Source organism: Ipomoea nil, unplaced genomic scaffold, assembly GCF_001879475.1.
Source record: "Ipomoea nil cultivar Tokyo-kokei standard unplaced genomic scaffold, Asagao_1.1 scaffold0276, whole genome shotgun sequence".
NCBI lineage: Eukaryota > Viridiplantae > Streptophyta > Magnoliopsida > Solanales > Convolvulaceae > Ipomoea > Ipomoea nil.
In genome coordinates this window covers 2,704,463-2,727,386 of record NW_017616704.1, presented here as the reverse complement: position 1 = coordinate 2,727,386, position 22,924 = coordinate 2,704,463, and the positions used below count along the sequence as shown (strand labels likewise).

General features: G+C 31.3%; 1 protein-coding gene across 1 annotated transcript; it reads right to left on the bottom strand.

The window, feature by feature from the left end:
• Window positions 1-7,004: 7,004 nt before the first annotated feature.
• LOC109154750 (DEAD-box ATP-dependent RNA helicase 52C-like) lies at window positions 7,005-10,697 on the bottom strand. The gene is made up of 6 exons (XM_019302480.1): window positions 9,780-10,697; window positions 9,505-9,579; window positions 8,896-9,147; window positions 8,536-8,703; window positions 8,345-8,455; window positions 7,005-7,894 (listed from the first exon to the last, which is right to left on the bottom strand). Exons 1-6 carry the CDS (start codon window positions 10,404-10,406, stop codon window positions 7,331-7,333), a joined length of 1,797 nt encoding a protein of 598 aa, XP_019158025.1. The 5' UTR covers window positions 10,407-10,697; the 3' UTR covers window positions 7,005-7,330.
• Between the last annotated feature and the right edge of the window lie 12,227 nt (window positions 10,698-22,924).

The window sequence follows — 22,924 nt, the reverse complement described above, 5'->3', positions numbered from 1 at the left end:
AAGATGTGTTGTACATGTGGCTTAGGAGATATGGAAGTAGTTTTAGCATATATGGGAAATATAGCATATCTAATTGTGTTAATATAAACAATTACACGCATTTATAACAAAAAGTGATTGCATTGATCTGACAGTAAATGTTAGGTGCATTCCTTCTATAACTAGGTAACTAGATCTGCCTTACAGTAGAGTACAAGCACTTATGCTACTAGTACTTGCACACAAGTATGACTTCATATAGTCAACATTCCAAAAGTACTTCCTAAATTCAAAGGCAACTCAAAAATTGTTTTGTTTAAAGATTTAGTTGCCTGCACCAAAAACACATTCACAGACGTTCACAAAAAAACAACTAGGTGTCCGTTACTTCTTTGACTTCGAGGCCTTTTGGAAATTTCTGGCAAGCTTCATGCATTGCTCTCGCTGTTCATTGATTGGGCCGTTCACGATCACTGCAAGGTACTTCACCCGCAGGTTGTTTAGCTGTTCTTGATTTCCTTTTTCAATCCCACAGTCCCAACCCCTCACACCTTTCCCCATATATGTCTCCATGTGTCGCATAGTGAACACACCACAGTCAACTTTGTTCTCATCATCTCTCCAGCTCATTTCAAGTCTTGATGATTTTAGTCCCCGTACAAGTTTGCTTTTTGCATCATCATTTTTGGATTGGAAGTATTCTGCCAGCATATTTGTCTGTATTACATGTAATTGTCAGTATACAAACTAATAAAAGCATTAAATTTTATGAAATCTGTTGAGTAACATTACCAGTGATTTTGGGATATCTCCATACTTTGGGCCTTCAACTGATGAATTGTCCAAGATGTCAAATCTTTTATTTTTGAAATTTATGCTGAGGACATAGTAGTGCTCAGCATGCACAATGGGGAACATAAACTGTTTGAAAGCATAGAATTAGTAGTTTAGTTGCACAAATAGATATAGTTTAATGCAATATTGATATAAGTTAGTTGCACCATTGCGTATATAGTGTGTAGCTTACCAACTCAATATTTTCAAGGTTTAATCCTTCTGTCACTCCAATTTCACCATCCAATCTCTCTGAAAATCTTCTAAATCTCAATGCATGGTCACCGTAGGGGGCTACAATCGTGAAAAGCTGCAATAAATGTAGATGTTAGGGTGCATTTTACAAATATTTTTTTTTATATGAAAGGTTGTTATAGTTGTTGTAAAACTTACACATACGAATGTTGTTGCAAAAAATCTGCAAGGTGAGGTATTGCTACGTGCCCTTTCTTTATAGTTTAGAATTGTAGACCAGGCATCTACGACTCCGACCTTAATCTCCGTATTATTGGTCATGGATAACATGTCATCCCATATGACTGCTTTTTCACCATATTTGAAAATCTCTTTTGTCCTGTTTATAAAAATAATAATAATAATAATAATAATAATAATAATAATAATAATAATAATAATAATAATAATAATAATAATAATAATAATAATAATAATAATAATAATAATAATAATAATAATAATCAATAAATATAGTAGAGACTTTAATATATTGATGGACCAACACTGTTAGTTATATAGTCTTAGAACCCATTTGGCAATCATTTTTTCATTGTTATTCCATGCTCGGTGAACATCAACTGTTCTTGTCAAGAACGGGGACTTCAATGGATTGGTGATTTTCACTTGCCGCTTGTCAGCCCTTGGTTGCAGTCCCTGAGGTTGTTTTGATACATTCTTATCAACTCCCGCTGCTGGCTCTTCTTGTTGTGGTTGTGGTTGTTCAGGCAGAATCTATAATGATACAGTGCAACTACTTTGAGCACAAAGTGCAAGTAGTATATTCTAATAATGCAAGTAAGTTTTTAAAGTTTCATTACCTCATCAACATTCAACTGTGTTTGCTCTTCTGTTTGTTCTTGTCGTGTATCTTGGTCTGGTGTTGCCTCATCACGTGAAGGGTTAAGAGGTGTTTTAAAGCCTGAATCTGCTGCAGTCCTTGAGACATTGCGAATTGCATTTTCAATTTCTTCTTGAGTCAGCCCCAAGCTGAAACTTGGTCCTCTGCCACCTTGTTCCTGTACTGCTCTCTTCTGGTGATTGCATCATCAATTACATCAAATGCAGCAATGAACTCTGTGTTGTTCTAGAACTCTTCATTTTGTTGTGTCAATGTAACATTAGGATTTGGAATTCCAAGCAGTTTTTGTGCAGATTCCACAATCTGTTTGAAGTTCTCATCTTCAACTGTATGCTTTGGTGCCTCTTGTGCCATTTCCATTACTTCTATTGTTTTTGCTAGAAGTTTTATCTTTTTTTTATCTTTTTTTTTTTTTTTTTTTTTTTGCAGTCAGTAAAAGCATGTGTTAATACTCTGAGTGCACAAATTATAGGGTGTACATGCATATACAAAATAAATTAATTACGCACAATGTATTATTAACATTTTAACATTGTTCAAACATTATATTGATGTGGTATGTATCATTTCTGCAGACAAGAAGTATTAACCATGTATAGGGATGTATTTAATCAACTAGTTAACCTTTTATTAGTATTTTTTGGTTTCAAAATTCTATGTGAACTAATACACATAACTTCATGCACATATAACTTAATCTAGTTGCATAACATAACATTATTGCAATTTACCTGCTGGTCTTGTTCATTGTCTTGGGATTTGTTTCTGTCTGTCAGTTGCAGGACTTCTTCCTGTGCCTCATCAATGTAGCCGTAGCCAAAGCCACCTGAACTAATCTCAGCCTTTTCCCTTTGGTTCAGTAGATGTGTGTCCCATCCTTTGAATGCTGGGAATGCCCTAGGTACTGTTCTGTTGTAAAGCACAACTCTGTCAACATAAAAAACCTGCAAAATATATAAAATAATGTTTAGTTTTGCTTTAGTAATCACTCGTAGTTGTGTTTCTCATTCATAAAGAAACTTACCGCTAGGAATAGTATAGACCCAATGAACTTTTGTGATGTATTTTTTGCCCATGAGATTTTGCTGTTGACTAATGCGTTGAGTAGATACTCACACCAATTGAGTTCACTAATGTCATCCACATTTGCAAAATTCTTTATCAGATGTGTGTTGACATAGCCAGTTGTACTGCCCTCTACAAACATTGTTGTTATCAGTATGGCAAGATGTCGTTTAAACCATTCCCCGCCACTCTTGCAAGCTACCATTGCTGCACACAACTTCTGAGGTGTTATATCAAGATCTTTTCTGGCCAACACTTTCTTCCAGTCTTCAAGTTAGGTGTTATTGTCATCTCCTTTACATCTTCTCTCAATTTTGATTCTTCCATTAGGAAACCCCAGTGCTTGGCCTACATCCTTATCTGTAATGTGCAGCTCCTTTCCATCCCTCACACGTAAACAAGAGTTGCGTGGGTCAAAGTTGTTTATAAGCCACCATCCCATTTTGCCTGGGACTTTTGGAATACGTTGATGACGCAGGTGCTCAAACCCCATCTCTTTTACACTTTGCCATTGTGCATCGTTGAATTGCTCAAAAGCTTTGATAAGTTGGTATGGGGTTGCTCTTGTTGTTAAGGATGGGTAAGAAACAGCATTGTATGTTTTATCTTCTGTTTGTGTGTTTGTTTCTTGAACAAGTTGGGTTTCTTCATCATCAGATCCCTCTGTGGATTCACTGTATTCATATTGGGATTCTTCTTGTCATGTTCTTCAGCTTGGGATTCTTCTTGTTCATGAGCTTCAGCTTGGGATTCTTCTTGTTCATGTTCTTCAGCTTGGGATTCTTCTTCTTCAGATTCTGCAGGTTGTGGTTCTTCTGGTTCGGATTGTTCTGGTTCTTCATGTTCAGATTGCTCAGATCCTGCAGGTTGGGGTTCTTCTTGATTAGTTTCTTCCGGTTGTGGTTCTTCTTGATCAGGTTCTCCCGGTTGGGGTTCTTCAGGGGTGCATTCTTCAGGTGAGTCATCAATTATCATCTGTTCAGTTGATTTCTTTGATTTTTTAGCATGTCGTTTAGACTTTCTTGAGCCTTCTGTGTATCTTTTTTGTCCTGTGAGAGTTATTTTTCAAATAAAAAAAAATGTTACTTTCACATATAAACTAAAGTAATTTCAAAGGTAGATTGTGTTATAGTAGGTGCATGTATATATGTCATCTACATGCATCAGTAGAGTAAAGTTGTTGCAGAATTATTTTTAAATGACAATCAAGGCAGACTGCAAAATGAGAGAACATTATCTAACATTTAGTTGCACTTATGTTGGAATCTAAACATAAGAATACATCAAAATTGTTGCAGAATACCTACTAACTGACAGAATAGGTACACAACTTTAGGTGCACAATATCATAGGATTACTTGCAAATATAGATTAAAGTACTTGCATGAATAGAAATTTAGAGTTCAGTAAACACAGATGCATGCATATAGCTTAAAATATTATTGTTTGGTACCATGCAAAGTGATCATTTGGTCTACATGTTGCTTAGGGTTTTGGATATGCAAAAATAGTGTATTTTTTTTAACTATTTTGTCAAAGACACTTACACATTGTAGCATTATAGCAAAAATTATAAGTAAAATGTAGAAGAAACAAGAGAACATAACTTTGTTTCAAATGACAATTAAGGCAGACTACAAAAACAGAGAACATTATCTAACATTTAGTTGCACTTATGTTGAAATCTAAAAGTAAGAATACATCAAAATTGTTGCAGAATACATACTAACTGACAGAATAAGAACACAACATTAGGTGCACAATATCAGAGGAGTACTTGCAAATATTGCTTAAAATACTTGCATGAATAGAAATTTGGAGTGCAGTAAACACATATGCACGCATATAGCTTAAAATATTATTGTTTGTTACCATGTAAAGTGATCAGTTGGTTTACATGTTGATTAGGGTTTTGGATATGCAAAAATAGTGTTTTTTTTAACTATTTTGTCGAAGACACTTACACATTGTAGCATTATAGCAAAAAATATAAGTAAAATGCAGAAGAAACAAGAAACATAACTCTGTTTTACCTCGTTTAGCTGTTGTTTCTTTTGCACGAACCACTAGGCTTTGTTCTTCGTCCATATTCTTGAGTGAAAACGAACAATCTTCAGTCGTTGTAGCAAAGGAGTGTGGTTTTTGAGAGTGCTTTTGAGAGTTTTTTTGAGTGTCTTTTCGATTTCGTCGTTGTCGATGGAGGTTTTTGAGAGGAAGAAGATGGTTTCTAACTTTTGAGCTTAAAGTTTGTCGATAAAGGCCTTTCGCGTGTTGGGATTGTCGATAAAGTCTTTCCGTCCACGTGTCCAGATCTAATCGATGAGAAACACTGATTTAAAAAAAAAAAAAAAACGCGATGGCATTTTCAGAAATAATTGAACATTGAATTGCAAGTAAAATGTATTATAGGTGCAAGTAAAATTTACAATGAGCATCAATACGAAGTGCACCTATAGTCATAAGTAGTTGCATCTATAATTATAAGTATTTGCACCTGTAGGTATAAGTAGTTGCACCTGTAGGTATAAGTAGGTGCACCCAGCTGAATGAATGATTGAGGGAAGTGAATGTTAACAAGGCAAAATTACATACACTAATAGGTGAAAGTAGGTGCACTAATAAATGATTTTACTTGCACATAGATGTTCAATTATTTACGAAAATGCCACCGGGTTTTTTTTTTAATTTATTAGATCTGGACACGTGTCGCGCGCTGATTCGTTCGCATTTCCTTACTGGACACTTATTCGCACCTGAGTGCATCCATATATATATATATATATATATATATATATATATATATATATATATATATATATATATATATATATATATATATATATATATATATATTACGTGGATCCAATGAGATCATGAGAGCTCATCCCATCCATTGATAAAGTTTCAATGGACGGATATGATTAAAAGTTAAACAACAATTAAATAAGGATAGATTTGAAAAACAATGATGAAAGAGTAATTGTATTTTAATTTTTAATTTTGGTTATATTTAAAACAAAATCTTTACCAGAATATTAGGGACCCTAACCTATATTTTAATTATTTTTTTATTTATTTGAATTATAAATTTATAATTGTAGTGAGAATTAATTTAAATAAACATACCTACATTTAATTAAAATTATAATAATAAATTTAAATTAAACAACTAATTGCTTAAAAATTAAAACTAATTACTTAAAAATTGAGAGAAATATGAATGAATAGGATGTAGTATAGGAATGAATTGAGAGTAGAATGAAAAGTGTTGAAAAATTGTGAAATACATGGTATTTATAGGAAATAAAAATAATAATTAATATTTTTGTTTGTTAAATTGGTAGTTGCCAATGACAACGATCGAAAATTTGGTCGTTGCCAGTTGCCAAATTCCCTTTGGTTTTAGAGTGCCGCCAGCTGGCTGCCACTCTAAAACACCCCAGCAACGCCCCAGCAGGCGTGTGTAATACACGCGCTCGCTGGTCGCTGGTTGGGCAGTGTAACGCATTTGCGTGTCTCACTGCTCTTTTTTTTTTTTTAATATCCAAAAATCAAGTGTTGCAGGAGAACCCAAACATAAAAAATCTACTCTTCTCATCTCTCAAAAACCTTTGCTTGGTTTTTCATGGTGCAAAAACCTCCCCATGCACCATTGATGCAAATGCTCTTAGCAGAACCTTAAAAAATCATGAAAAAACTTCTGATGGGTTTGCTCTACGAGTCTCCCCATTTGTGATTTTTGAGAGACTTTTGCAACCTTTTTGCTCATGTGAAAGAAAGAGGGGAGTTGAGAGAGAAAAATTGAGTTGCCCTACAAAAATTATTTTTTTTGTGGGACCCACTATCCTACAAAAGGGAAAAAAAAAATTGTCTCAAATCTCTCTCATGCTTTTCTTTCAAAAACCACAAAATATCCATTAACATGGATGCTCTAATAGCAATTTCTACTGTACAAGTTTGAACTTTGACAGGAAAAATGAAAATGGAACAGAATCAATAAAATTGCAAAGGGATAGCAGTAATACACAGCTGACAAAATAAAGCAGTGATTTAAATTGATAAGAGCAAGGAGTGAGCTAGAGCTCTACAAGCAGTTTTAGAAGAACTTTACAAAAAGCCGTACTAGATTGAACTACTGATGGGATGGCATTGCTCCTTAATCCTTCCTACTACAGTATCTGTACTTATACGTGCAGTCAAATGGCATTTTAGCATAAATGAACCAAAACCCAAAAGATACTAACACTGCTATGACATCTATGTCAGATACTACCAGTGTTTAATTAAGTCATATCCATACCAGTATATAACAATAGGGGGTTATATGAACATAACCAGATAGTGAGGAATTAAGAATCAATTCCAGTCATTTGCAGCAAGGGATGCTTGCTCGAAACCATAGTTGCCCGAAACCATAGTTTCAGGATGAACATAATAACCAGCAGCAGCAGCAAATGGAGCACCATACGTAAATGGATTACTGTCAGCAGTGCAGGGATAGTAAGGCGGAGCTGTTTCAGTATACTGGCTAGACCAATTCTCTCCAAAGCTATCATAAGCAGCAGTGTTTCCGTAATCAAAACCACCAAATTTCTTTACCCTCTCACCATTGCCACAATAAGATTTCTCAGCATATTCATTAAGCCATGTTGGGATTTCTTGATTTGCCCCCTGCATTAATTCAACAAGATCCTTTGCAAGAGGAGTGTTTTTACTGCTGAAAAATGCAGTTGCTAACCCAGATTTACCAGCACGCCCAGTCCTACCTATCCTGTGAACATAGTAATCTATGCTCCTTGGCAAATCAAAATTTATCACATGGGAAACATGGGGGATGTCCAGGCCCCGAGAAGCAACATCTGTAGCAACTAAAATTGGAGCTCGTCCAGTTTTGAATGATCTTAGTGCTCTTTCCCTTTCCTTCAAAGCCAAGCACACAATAAATGTTAGTATACTAGTACAAGATCAAACACACACATACTAGTATACTAGTATGTATGCTTTTTCTATACTGTGATTATATATTACACATTTGTTTAATATATAAAACAAAACCAAAATTGCACACTTCAGCTTGTTTCTAATTTCCCAAAAAAATATGTTGAATTTTAATCACCATAAGGTGTAATGTAACATTTTGATCATAAAACACACAATTCACCAAGTAATGATGTTTGAAATTCACTGTCCAGGGAAAAGGAAATACTATAACTATCTCTTAAATCAAACCTTTCTTCTATCTAAGTGCATAAACATTAGGAATTTAACATTTTAATGGAACCAAGAAGCACAGCACAGCTTAATGATGAAATCTCAAAATCATAATAATTCTCACAAGCATATAAGCATATCAATAATATTAAGACCAACCATCTGTTCTTTGTCACCATGTATGGCAACAGCTTGGAAACCATTTCCTAACAGCCAGTGTTCCAAGGCATCTGCTCCCCTTTTAGTCTCCACAAACACTAGTGTCAGACTCTGTCAAATCAAAATTGTATGCAGGTTATGATCATTCCAGCAGATATATAATCTATATGCAACAAGGATTCATTTTCTACCTTTCCTTGAGTTCCATTTGCAGTTTGGTCGTGAAGAAGGTTCATCAAAATATCCCTCTTGTCTGACTCATGAACAAGTTCAACTTTTTGAACAATTAGATCAGTGCTTGATCCAACTTTTCCAGCAGATAGGAATACATGATTTGAAAGAAACTCTGATGCTAGACTCTGCAATACTAAAGTCAATTGGTAAGAGCAAATAATTAAGTATAAGTATACAACACTAGAAATGGGAAAAATAAGTAAAAAATAAACACCAAATTCATGGCATCATCATAAACCATAATACACCAAATTCCAGTATAACATTGCACCGCAAAACCATGTTATACAATCAATTTAATTAGAGATGAAACTGGCCTGTATCTGAGCTGGAAATGTAGCACTAAAAAGCATTGTCTGCCTCTTGCCAGGTGGAGGCATCTCTGAATACTGAACTATCCTGCGGACTTGGCGCTCAAATCCCATATCCAGCATCCGGTCAGCCTCATCCAAAGCCAAATATTTGATTTCTCTCAAGGAAACTCTTGATTTCTCCATCATATCAACTAAGCGTCCAGGAGTAGCAACTAAGATGTCAACACCCTTTTCCAGATTGCGCAGCTGTAGAATAAAGTTTCAACACCCAATCATTCATTCAAGCAATACATATAACGAAACAACTTTGGGAACCATTTGCGAGTTTAAGTCAAAACTTACACACAGAAAAGATATCACTGAAAACAAAAACAATTAATAACATAAAGAAAGCATCAGTAAGAGGAATAACTTTTATTTAAAGCTAGCAGTACAATGAATGTTCTACAACTGAACTGATAGACTAGAGAAGATGCAAAAGGCAACAATGGGTTGCACATTTATGCAACTAGCTTCAAATCATCATATGCAAAGTCTTATTAGGTATTTGTTAATCCCCTAAATAACAATTACTTTCAAGCAGAAGAAGACAAATATTACAACCTGTGGAAGTATTGGTGCCCCTCCATATGCAACCACGATCTTTAATCCTGTCTCATAAGAAAACTTCTTGGCCTCTTCATGTATCTACATTCAAACGTAAAGGGTAAAGGAAAAGCAAAGTAAAGGGTGAAAGCTATGACCCTTGAGGTATTCATTCATATATATAACAAAATGCAGAAAACTAGAAAAGAATACATACGACGGAGTAAACCTGAGAAGAATGAAATGAACATATAAAAAAAATTAAAAACCCAAAAAGAGAAAAGAGTTGAAAGGCAGTCAACCTGACAAGAAAGCTCTCTGGTAGGAGCCAGAATTAGAGCGAGGGGAGAAGCGGCTTTGGAATTCCTGAACCCTCTCCTACCAGCACCTTTGGGCCTTTCGCTGAGAATCCCATTGATAATGGGGAAGCAAAACGCCGCCGTCTTGCCGGAACCAGTCTGTGCGCAAGCCATGAGGTCCCGCCCGTTCATCGCCACCGGAATAGCATACCTTTGAATAGGAGTGGGCTTAACGTACTTACATCTGTTGATATTCTGGGTGAGAGCCTCGCAGAAGTCAAGCTCAGAGAACGACCTCACTGCTTCAGGAATATCCTTCCCGCTCGTCTCCACCGGAACGTCGTCGTACGCGTTCACGTTAACGTTGCCCTTCACCACGTCTTCCTCACTCTGGAGATCATCAAATTTCAAGTCCGACTGAGCGTTCCAAACCGGATTTCTTGGCCTGGCTTGCCCACCTCCCCGACCATGGCCTCTCCCCCGGGCCGTTCCGCCGCGAGCAGAACGGTAGAAACGTTCAGGAAGAGTATCGGTAATGGAGTTGCGTAGATGGGGAGGAAGGTAGGTGAGGCGAGAAGCGCGAGTATGATGAGTGGAGTCGGAATAAGAAGCGTTCCAAGGACCCGCCATTTGCAGTATCTGTGTATTTAGCTGGAAAAATGCAGAAAGGGGTTTAAGGGAAAACGAAGAGACTGGAGTTAGGTACGTACGAAAAGGGACTACACAACGAGAGACGCCATTTTTGCAGCTAAGTTGAAGCAGATTACAAAGGGGGCGGCGATGATGATCATGGGGTTTTAGAGAGAGGAGAGGAAGAGACGTGAAACGACGATCATGAAGAAAGAGAAGGAATGGGTTTTAGAGAGAGAAGCTCCGATGGAGTAGGAATAAATGGGAGAATGAGGAAGGTCTGGTTACATGGGGAAGAGAGAGAGAGAGGCGAGACTGAGCGTCTAGTGATATACGGTTTTGGCAATCTACACTCCCACTCTCGCTACCGGCGCGTCATCTTTACCTAACGTTTGGTACAGCGTCCAGAGGCACACTAACGTGTGTGTGACGCGCGAGTAGAAAACGGAGAATTAAACCTCTGTTTCGTACTTTATTCAAAAATTTCAAACAAAACAAAAATCTCACCCTATTGCCCCAATTTTCTCTCGCCTTACTGCTTTACTAAAATGGAATAATATTCTTTTATTTATTAAGATTTTTTATTTTTCTAATTTCATTTTCTGGAATCAATTATTCTTATCAATCTATTATTTGATGTAATGTAATACTAGGGTTTTACCCGTGCATCATGAATAAATTATATTATCATAAATTTAAATAAAAAATTTTAAAAATAAATAAATATTAAAATATACAATATAATAATATAGTTAGATTTTTCATATATTTGCCAGGGTATATTTGTTCATAACATACAAAATTAAAATTCTGTATTAGTAATATAGTATTTAATAATGAACATATTTAGATATATTTATAAACAAAATTTACATAATTGATTATTTATAATTGTATTTCATATATATTATGATTCCAATATGTTGAATAATAATTAAAAGAATTATATTCAGAAATCAAAAGATGTAAATTTTAAATTTTATATAAATAGATTTAAATCATAATTGAATGTATTTCCTCATATGATTGTATAATATTTTTTATGAGCACATAATATTTATTAATATATGTTTAGAAAAATTTTATAGTATAATTTCTTTAATTATAATTTATATTGTTGGATTTATAATTAAGAATTTATATTTAGAAATTTAAAAATTAATATTTTAATTTATATAATATATGGTGCATAAGTATATGTATATTTTTTAGTACTACTATGCTCAACCGCTCAACCCCATGACCTCCCATTTAGAAGAGTCACATCATGCCACTTGATTACAAGGTCATTGGATGTATGTATTTAAGCATATTTCTAAATATTTACGAATGCATATTTATTTAATTGTATAATTTTATTTACTTAATTATATTTCATATTATATTAAGGAATTTCATTTATAGAAATTAAAAGAATTTAATTTTAAAATTTATTATTGATTAATGTAGTTACAAACTATATATACGTATTTATGCATATTTCTAAATATTTATAAATTTTATAATTAAGAGTATGAGATTAGGCGATTTTTAAAATAAAATTTTCTTAATGATTAGTAATGGTATCAATCATCAATCAATGTCTATAATAATCACAATTGTACATGATGATTTTATCGAGATCTAGTTCACCGTAAATCGGGTATAAATGTATAGAACAGGATAGGAAAATAGTGATATTATTACTCAGGGTGTGAGGTCCAAAAAAAATATACAAAGCTCAAAATGATAGCCCGGAAGAATAAATAAACAAACTAGGGACTAATAAATAAAACAAGGCTAAAAGGAAAAGGCAAGGGAAAAATGTTATGGTTGCCTACGAGATTAATCACTACCTTAAAAGGAAAAAAGGCAAGGAAAAAATGGTTGTGTGGGGATTAAGCTTGACCTGAGTAAAGCGTATGATTGTGTGAGTTGGGGTTTTCTTAGGGGCATTTTTCTCAGACTGGGATTTTCTAATCAGTTCACAAACCTGATTGGGGAGATGATATCTACTGTAAATTATTCAATATTATTGAGTGGTAGGGACATTGGTTCTGTTTCCCCAAGTAGAGGTCTCCGGCAGGGTGACCCCATCTCGCCTTACCTGTTTATCCTTGTTCTTGAGGTATTCCATTTGCTGATTCAAATTAAAGTGAGGGAAGGGGTGGTTCATGGGGGTGTCCATTGCAATGGGGGCTCCTGTAATTACTTGTCTATTTTATGCTGATGATTATTATATATTTTGTAAAGCTAGTGTTTCTGAGGTTACTGCTATGAAAGGGGGTTATTGATTCTTTTGTTGAGGTCTCGGGTCAAGCTGTAAACTATGCCAAATTTACCCTATCTTTTAGCATGAATGTTGGCGCTGAGTTAAAAGGGGTTGTCTCTAGGATTCTGGATATGAGGGAGGGTACATTAAGTGGTAACTACTTGGGTCTTCTATCTCTAATTCGAAGGAACAAGCGATAAATTCTTGGTTTCCTCAAAAAAAGGGTGGTGGGTAGAATCAATGGTTGGACTAACAGATTCTTTTACTAAGGTGGGAGGGAAATCCTCTTAAAGACTGTGATTCAAGCAATCCCTACTTATGCTATGAGTGTATTCTTAATCCCCTTGGAAATGGGTCGTGAGATTGAGAGAGCTATGAATCTATTAGTAGAATTGTGAAGGGGAGCACAGTAGGGTCATTCGTTGGAAAGGGTGGGATGCTCTTGCTTACCAAGCCCAATATCCTGTGACCCCATCAGTACAGTGTGTGTGTGTGTGTGTATATATATATATATATATATATATATATATATATATATATATATATATATAGAGTCATATTTTCATAGCGTACAGAATACTATAAATATAATATATATATATATATATATATATATATATATAATATATATGTCTATATAAGTGAAAAGAAAGAGATATTGGTAATATTTTTGATATTAGATAAAGGAATAAGGGTTAAATAGGGCACTCAACTGCACACCAAATTGCAATTGGACAATCGAACTCAAAAAAATGTAGTTGGGTCCTTGAAAAACCCAAACTCATGTTGATAGGGATTATTCCCTAGGTATACCTCTCTATACGTTCGGGGTTTTTGCTCGATATACCTCCGACAATCTCCATGGCCAAGAAGACGCCCAATAAGTCCTATTTATATGATATAAATTCTATCCAAAATTTTAATCCAAAAATCTATCTAAAACGAACTTGTGATCTTAACATTATTCATTTTGAGCCTAAGACTTGAGACCAAACTCAACATAACCTATTTTACTCTAACAAATCATATTTTTACTACTAAGCCTAGCCCAACATTTGACCCAAACTTTTAACCCAAGTCTTCAACCCAAAATATAAGATCCTAGAATATTTCTTAAGACTAATGTTGACGTACCTATGGTTTTGTATATATATACTAGTTTTTTTACGCACTTTGCATAAATGGAATAATGCCCAATGATTATTTTTAAATAAGTATTTTAAAATATATTAATGCAATATTATATAGGAAATGTGGTAAATAAAAGTTGAATTTGTTTATTTAAATTAGTAATTTAAAGTATATAAATGCAAGATAATATATGAGAGATTGATTATAATTGTCACAAAAATAAATGTTTACAACTTTATAATAACGCTAGTCTAAATACTTAGTCTAAAAGCAATAGTCTAAATAAATTTTACTTTTGGTTTAAATTTCTCTAATTCTTTTTTGGGTAGCATTGTCATTGTCTTTAAATACATAAATAAATAAATAAATAAATAAATAAATAAATATATATATATATATATATATATATATATATATATATATATATATATTTATATTTATATATATAACTATTATAACTTTGTTATTTAATTACAAGATAATGTAAACAGAAGACAATGGAGAATGTAGTGTACAAAATAAATTAATAAATTTGAAGGTAAAAAATCTTTAAATTGTAGAAAATAAAGATAATATAACTAATGAAATTATATATCTTTTTTAAATATTTTTATAATGAATAGTTTTTTTTTAAGTAAAGATATTATAGACATCTAATTATAAATTAATTTAATGCACATGTATTATTTTTGTTGTAGCTACTAATTTATTTAATTTAATAAGAGTAATAAAGTGACGTACATTTTTTCATCCACAATAATGAAATCACTTTTTTTAAAAAAAAATTTCATTTGCTGTTGAGACAAATTGTTTTGAGAGTTTGTCAATGACAATTGCTACAATTATTATCAATATAGGATGATAATAAATAATTCAAACTATATGGTTACAAATAAATATTGTTATAATGATATAGTAAAAATTAACTTGCAACTTTCTTTAGAAGTTTTCATGCATTGATAAAATTCTGGTCGCGCTGGTCTGACAATGATATAAGAACAATTGTGTCAGATAAATAAAAAAATAATAGTATAATATTTGTAAAGTAATGTACAATTGTACCATAATAAAAATACATACAAAAAATATTAATAACATAATGACCTAAATCATTCCAATAATACAAAATCATATAATTAAAATATTAAGTTTTTTTTTTTCTAAAAAATCAAAAGAAGATTAATTAAACGAAAAGAAAAAAAAAACTTAACATAAATTTGCTTATTTTTAAATGCAAGAAAATTTTATATTATATTTTTTAAATACATTTTAACATATTCGTAGTATATGTTTAACAATTATGTCAACTTTAATTGGGGTGAGATTCGAACCTAAGACATTTCTTATAGAAATTAATGAGTAAGTTAAGAATAATAAATAGTTAACGGAAGTGGTTTTAAAAAAAAAAAAGTTAACGGAATATTCCGTTACTAAAGTTTATACTAACGGAATTTAGGGTTATTTAAGGGGAGTAAATAATATAATTGAGGGTAAATAAGGAAAATCATTAAAAAAATATTAAAATCACAATAATATGAATCATTCATTTTAGGAAATAATTATACCGACAATTTTTTGTTCCAGTTAAGGGCCTTAAATTATTGGTTCTTATTAGTTTTGTAGATTGTAGATATACCGACATTTTTTTGTTCAAAGTTAAGGGCCTAACATTATTGGCTCTTATATTAGTTTTGTATATATATATATATATATATATATATATATATATATATATATATATATATATATATATATATATATATATATGCACTCAAGTGCGAATAAGTGCCCAGGAGGGAATATGCGAAAGAATCCGCGCGCGACATGTGTCCAAATCTAATAGATTAAAAAAAACGCAGTGGCATTTTTGTAAATAATTAAACATCTAAGTGCAAGTAAAATCAGTTACAAGTGCACCTACTTTCACCTATTAAGTGCATGTAATTTTTCCTTGTTAACATTCACTTCCCGCAAACATTCATGCACCTGGGTGCACCTACTTATAACTATAGGTGCAACTATTTATAACTATAGGTGCAACTACTTATAACTACAAGTGCACCTACTTTCACCTATAAGTGCATGTAATTTTGCCTTGTTAACATTCATTAATCTGAGTTCAGCGGGTAGTAATACCCCTGAAAACCACCCGCAAACATTTATGCACCTAGGTGCAACTACTTATAACTATTTGTGCAACTACTTAGAACTATAGGTGCAACTACTTGTAACTATATGTGCACTTTGTATTGATGCTTAGTGTAAATTTTTACTTGCACCTATAATACATTTTACATGCACTTGTAATACATTTTACTTGCACTTCGATGTTCAATTATTTACGAAAATGCCACCACGCTTTTTTTAAAAATCAGTGTTTCTCATCCATTAGATCTGGACACGTGGACGGACAGAATCCATTCCTATTTTGCATGTGAGTGCGATTATATATATATATATATATATATATATATATATATATATATATATATATATATATATATATATATATATATATATATATAGACACACACACACATGGAAGGGTTCAGGTGCATGCGGGTATAACTTCCCGTGCGGTTGTGCAGTTAGATCTGAGTTGTTGATCAAATTTAGATCAACGGCTGAAATCAATGAAAATTAAAAAAAAAAACGCGTGTCTGGAAGAAAGAAACATAAGCTAAAAATGACGCACCTTAAGTGATAGAAACACACACCTTAAGTGTTAGATCTCAAGCACAACCTCACGCACATTAAGTACAAAACTCACACACATTAAGCACAACCTCACGCACATTAAGCACAAAACCCACACACTTTAAATATTAACTTACAGACTTTAAGTTTCAACAACTATTGAAATTAAGCACAACCTCACGCACATTAAGTACAAAACCCACGCAAATTAAGCACAAACCTCCACGCACTTTAAGTATTAACTCACAGACTTTAATTTTCAACAACTACTGACATTAATCACTAACCTCACACACATTAAGCAAAAACTCCACTCACATTAATAACAAATCTCACACACCTTAAGCACAAAAGTCCACACTTTAAGTTTTAACAACTACTCACGTTAAGCACAACCCCACGCACATTAAGCACAAAACTCACGCACCTTACACACAAAACTCACGCATTTTATATACAAAACACACGCACATTAATTACAGATCCGCTCACCTTAATTTTGACCTACATACAAAAATTACAAAATTGCCACCACATTTTTTTTTATTTTTAAATTTAGGTAATCCTGGACGTTAATTTAAGCGAGATGAATAGCCCAGATTAAACAGCACAACCGCACCTGAGCACCCTAACCATACAAGAACCTAATTATATATATATATATATATATATATATATATATATATATATATAAAAGCTACATATTCCCATGTCTTCCACCATTCTCTCACGTTGCTTCCTTCATCTGAGAAGGGTAGGGCAAAACTAGCTTAGGAATTCAACATTGGCAGTAAGCATTCCATCCAGGGCCGGTCCTAATATTTTATAGGCTTGGGGCAGGATAAAAAAATGGACCCCGATTAGTATGTATTTCACGCCTAAAATTTAAATTAAATAATAAAAATATTATTAATATCAATAACTTTAAATAAGATTAACAAGTTTTTAACAATTTTACATTCACAGCAATAATCATGAAAAAAATTCTAGGTGCTTTCCTTAATGCAAAATAATAAATAATCGTATAAGTGCCTTCATAAATAAATAGTATTATAATTTATAAAGATGAATAAATAATTTAAAATCGAGTAAACTCATAAACAATAACATTGTTATCATAATAAATAATAAATAATAAATAATAAATTAATTATTATTAAAAATTTATAAAACAATAATTACAAACATATGTGAAGTTAAAAATCTTTTTTTCTTGACTAGGAGTAAGAAATTAAAATATTTCAATAGCAAAAAAAAAAATACAAAAAGATATGAAACATAATTATCTAGATAAAATAGTTTGAACATAAAGCATATTATAAATCACACATCTTCTATATTATTTATATGATTTTTATAAATACTTTTTCTTTTAAATAGATAAATTTCAAATTTTTTTTAGAATAATTTGAATACAATGACACATGATAGAAGCTTCTATATTACATTGATTAGATATTCATAAAAAGGTACGGAGTAAATTATCTTTTAATTATTTTTTAATTCAATCTCATTATCTCAAAATATATCATATAACCCCCTCTGTCCTATTTTTAGGTGTCTTGTTTGGTTAACATGAGTTGATTGAAGTTTTTTTTTTTAATTCAAATTTCATAATATGTTTAGTATAAGTATATAAAAATTTATAAATTTAAAAACTGGATTAAAAATTTAATATAAAAAAATTTCATAATATGTTTAGTATAAATCTATATCTATATCTATATATATATATAAAAGTAAAATCCTCCTAGCAAGTTTTCCCCCCAAAACTTAGGGGCATTTATGTAATCTAATAATAATAATAATAATAATAATAATACCTTAAATAAATAAATTATTATACTTTCCTTTTAAATTAGTATTTTCTACTTATAAATACAAATTTATAATTCCTAGCCTTCCCATCATTTCCTTCTCCACATCGGTAAGGCTTCTCCACCCCGTATCTTTTCCATCATTTCATTGACTTTTGTTAATCATCATGTGATCTTCCACAGTTGAGGCTGATACGTGATTTGCACGGGTGAGGTTTTCATTATCTTAGTTTTTTTTTTCTTTTTGGATTTTGTTTTGTTTTGTTTTGGATTTTCTGATATTTAAATAAGAAAAGTGGTTTGTAATAAAAATGTTGATATATTCTTTTTTTTTTGTTTAATTTTTGTGGAGAAGATACAGATCTAGAAAGATTGATCAGGAAGCAATAGAGTTCGTTGCTCATCAAATGGATAAAGTTTGGATAGGGACGGATGAAGTGTAGGCAATAAAAATCTATATCTATATATAGTTAAAAGTAAATCCTTCTAGCCAAATTTTCCCCCCAAAACTTAGAGAAATTTCTATAATATCATCCATTATATATATATATATATATATATATATATATATATATATATATATATATATATATATATATATATATATAGGAAGAAGTACGTACTAGCACTTTTGTAATTTTACCAATATACAAATAAAGATGTAGGCAATGAGATATTGAGATTGAAGTACGTACTAGGAATTGAATAAAAAAATATTTTAATTTAGGTAATGGAGAGATTTTTAATTTTTTTTTTACCAGAAGTTTATATGTTTTTCCTTATACAAATTTATAATTGTAAATTTATATTAATAATTTATTATTGTAAATTTATATTAATACAATGTAATAAAGTCAAACTGAACCTAAATAGATCGAGCTTAAATCAAACAGCTATACCACAAACAATATCCTGGATGTCGTGACAACAGCAATTATTCAGGTTAAATGATCTCCTCTTTAGTTATTTTGGGATAATTAAAAGTTAAACTGCCAAACATTTAGATCTCCATTCCTTCTTTTTCTCCCCCTATTACTGTGCTTGTGTATGTGCCTTCCTAAATTAGTTATAGTCTAAAATCTATTTTATTAGTGAATGCTGATATGTTGATGTTATGGTCCAGTTTTTTCTCCATTTATATGCCTCTGTCTATCATCAATTTGCCTTTCTACTTACTCATGTGTGTTCTATTTTGTTTACTTTGGGGTTTAACCTGTTACCAACTAATTACAGGTTCCCTGGTTTGGCTAAATGTCCATCATGTTTACTTCTTTACATGAGTGATTGATCTATTTCTTATTTTTCTGATACATAACTTGAAGGTTGTGTATGATATAACAGGTCAATGAAATGGGTGAAACTAATAGACCTTCAAATCTTACCCGGGTGGATCTGAGCAACTTGCATACATGAAGAAAGGTTTTACTGATTGGATGAAAATAATGAGGCCACAAAATGAAGAGAAACATCACTGGGTAGAATTTTGAACATTATATTGATTTCAATGATTGTTCTTTTCTTTTAAACTACTAATATTAATATTAATTAGTACAAGATTTTTGTTTTTTATTTTATGTTGGGCAAACTATTGAAAGCTTTTCCTTTAATAGCTTCTTGATGAAGCAGTCACCAAGTTCACTAATTGTAAGTATTCTTTATCTATTTTACTTATATTCATGTAAGATGAGTCAAAATAAAACTACAAATCATCATTACTTTGCTCTATTTTGGTTGTGGTTCCACATGTACATGCTACAGATTGAAGTGTTGGCACCATCTTCCTAATGAGGCTATTCAATCTGGGTGTATGAGCCATTTCATATACTTCAAATGGGAGCTTGGCCAAAGACAACTCTTACAAAGGACGCTAATTAGACTACGTATGTCAAATAGTGAATTTTTCTGCTTTGACAGTTCTCTTGCCACATTTTTATATACTTCCTATCCAATATGTTCTTCTACATTGACAGGAAAAATGCTTGTGTCTATGTAATGAGAACCATGAAGCACATAAGGTCTTTCTTGAAAATGTATCTTTGGTCACTACAATATTTAGACTTAGTGATTGGAATTGTTCATTGTATTTTAAAGTAGATGATGAATTCTTGTGTATTTTGAAATACTTTACATACTTGTAAAAGATGATTATACTAATGAATTGATGCTTTGATATTTATGGCATTTGAATAAATTATTTTTATTATATTATGCTTAAAATCAAAACAGGTTAAAAACAACGGTTTAAAACCGTTGTTTATGAATGTGCGAACAATGGTTTTTAACCGTTGTCTTTGATATATAAGACAACGGTTAAAAACCGTTGTTTATGCCTATGACTTTCAACAACACCGGTTTCAACAACCTTCAATAGACAACAGTTTTTAACCGTTGTCTTTACTAGAAAAGACAACGGTTAAAAACTGTTGTCTATGTGCGTGACTTTTAAGTTTTAACAACACCGGTTTCAACAACACTCAATAGACAACGGTTCAAAAACTGTTGTCGTTTCTAGAAAAGACAACGGTTAAAAACCGTTGTCTATGTGCGTGACTTTTAACAACACCGGTTTCAACAACACTTAATAGACAACGGTTAAAAAACCGTTGTCGTTTCTAGAAAAGACAACGGTTATTAACCGTTGTCTATGTGCGTGACTTTTAACAACACCGGTTTCAACAACGCTTAATAGACAACAGTTAAAAAACCGTTGTCGTTTCTAGAAAAGACAACGGTTATTAACCGTTGTCTATGTGCGTGACTTACAACAACACCAGCTTCAACAACACTTAATAGACAACGGTTAAAAAACCGTTGTTGTTTCTAGAAAAGACAACGGTTAAAAAACCGTTGTCTATGCGCGGGACTTACAACAACACCGGCTTCAACAACAGAAATTATACCCCTACGACAACGGTTATTAACCATTGTCTATGTGCATTTTTCTTGTAGTGTAAAGTCAATAGCATTAATTCTTATAATTCAAACTAATTATTCAATTCAATAACATCAATTTAAACATATACGATGTACAAATTTATACTAAGGTAATTAATAAATTAAAACACAATATTACCGTGTACACAATATATTATATTAAATATTATAATTACAGTGTACAGTTTATTATTTTTTAAGTCGTGTAATTCAAACTAATTACTCAATTGCATAAAATCAACTATAACGGGTTACCATACATGTTACGTGTTCGTTTTTAGTAATTAATTAAATCAATTGAATCAAATTTATTTTAACATATACCATGTAATGATTTTTACTAAGGTATATAATTGAATCAAACAGAATATTACCCCTTAGTTCAGATTAAGGTCATTTATTAATTAATATCAATATAATATACAGATTATTAAATATATAGATTTTAATTACTTTATAATATATAGATTAAATAAAACAAAATATTATTGTGTGCAAATTTTTATTAACGTAATTAATTAACAATTAATAAATTACTTTATAATATATAGATTATTAAATATGGTTAGATTTTTTGTAATATACTTATATTTTTAATAATTTAACTCTATATTGAGTTTATGCATGTGGTAAATGATCAAGGTGATTGGTAATTCTGATTTCTTCCCATTCTTAATTAATTAACCATATATAATTGTTATAATATATATATATATATATATATATATATATATATATATATATAATAATAATAATTATCACCATATATTATTAAATATGGTAATCAGTAATCACCGTGTACATATTATTATATTTTAACATTTCACTTCATATAGATTACCGTGTATTGAAAGAAAACATGTTAGGAATATATATTATACTCACAACCATATATTATTAAATATGGTAATCACCATTTACATATTATTAGATCTTAGTAATTTTAGTAATTAAAAATTTCAAATCCTACAAAGAATCATGAGTATCGTAATCATTACCATACAAAGAAACGAAATATATAAAAACATACAAACCCGAAATATATTAAAATATGATTATTATGATTATTATGATTATGATTCTAATTAGTTACCATACTAAAACATTCTCATTTGCTAACCATGTACATACAATCGTGATTCAATTTAATAAAATATGTTTAAAAACCATATTACCTAAATCTAGGAATTGAATAAAAAAATATTTTAATTTAGGTAATATATATTCTAATTATAAGTATGTAGTTTCAGATAATTTAAAAGGACTCAATTGAATAAAAAAATATTAAGATTATTGAATAATTAATTATACTAATAGACATTGTAGAAGAATATGATAGAATATAGACTAATTAATTTTGAAAATTGATATACGCTAATATTACACGGAATTTTTTTATCCAATTCATAAATGAGTCAATTTAATTAAAAACATTTTTAATACGATAATAGCTATTTTAATTATAAGTATGTAGCACCGGATAATTTTAAATGAGTCAGTTGAGTAAAAAATAATTACACTCTGAAATAATTAATTATGGTAATACAAAATGGGCAAGAATAATGCACAATATATACTATTTAATTATGGACATATTATTATGGTAATATTAAATGGAATTTTTGGAACCAATTCATTAATGAGTCAATTGAATAAAAAATATTTAAAATATGGTAATGAATATTCTA

What these genes read in the sequence shown, in the direction of transcription:
- LOC109154750 (XM_019302480.1), bottom strand. Translation starts at nt 10,406, where the DNA reads ATGGCGGGTCCTTGGAACGCTTCTTATTCCGACTCCACTCATCATACT. An exon ending in CATTTCCAGCTCAGATACAG is followed by an intron (nt 8,704 to 8,895) that starts GCCAGTTTCATC and finishes TTAGTATTGCAG; the next exon opens with AGTCTAGCATCAGAGTTTCT. An exon ending in CAAATGGAACTCAAGGAAAG is followed by an intron (nt 8,456 to 8,535) that starts GTAGAAAATGAA and finishes TTGATTTGACAG; the next exon opens with AGTCTGACACTAGTGTTTGT.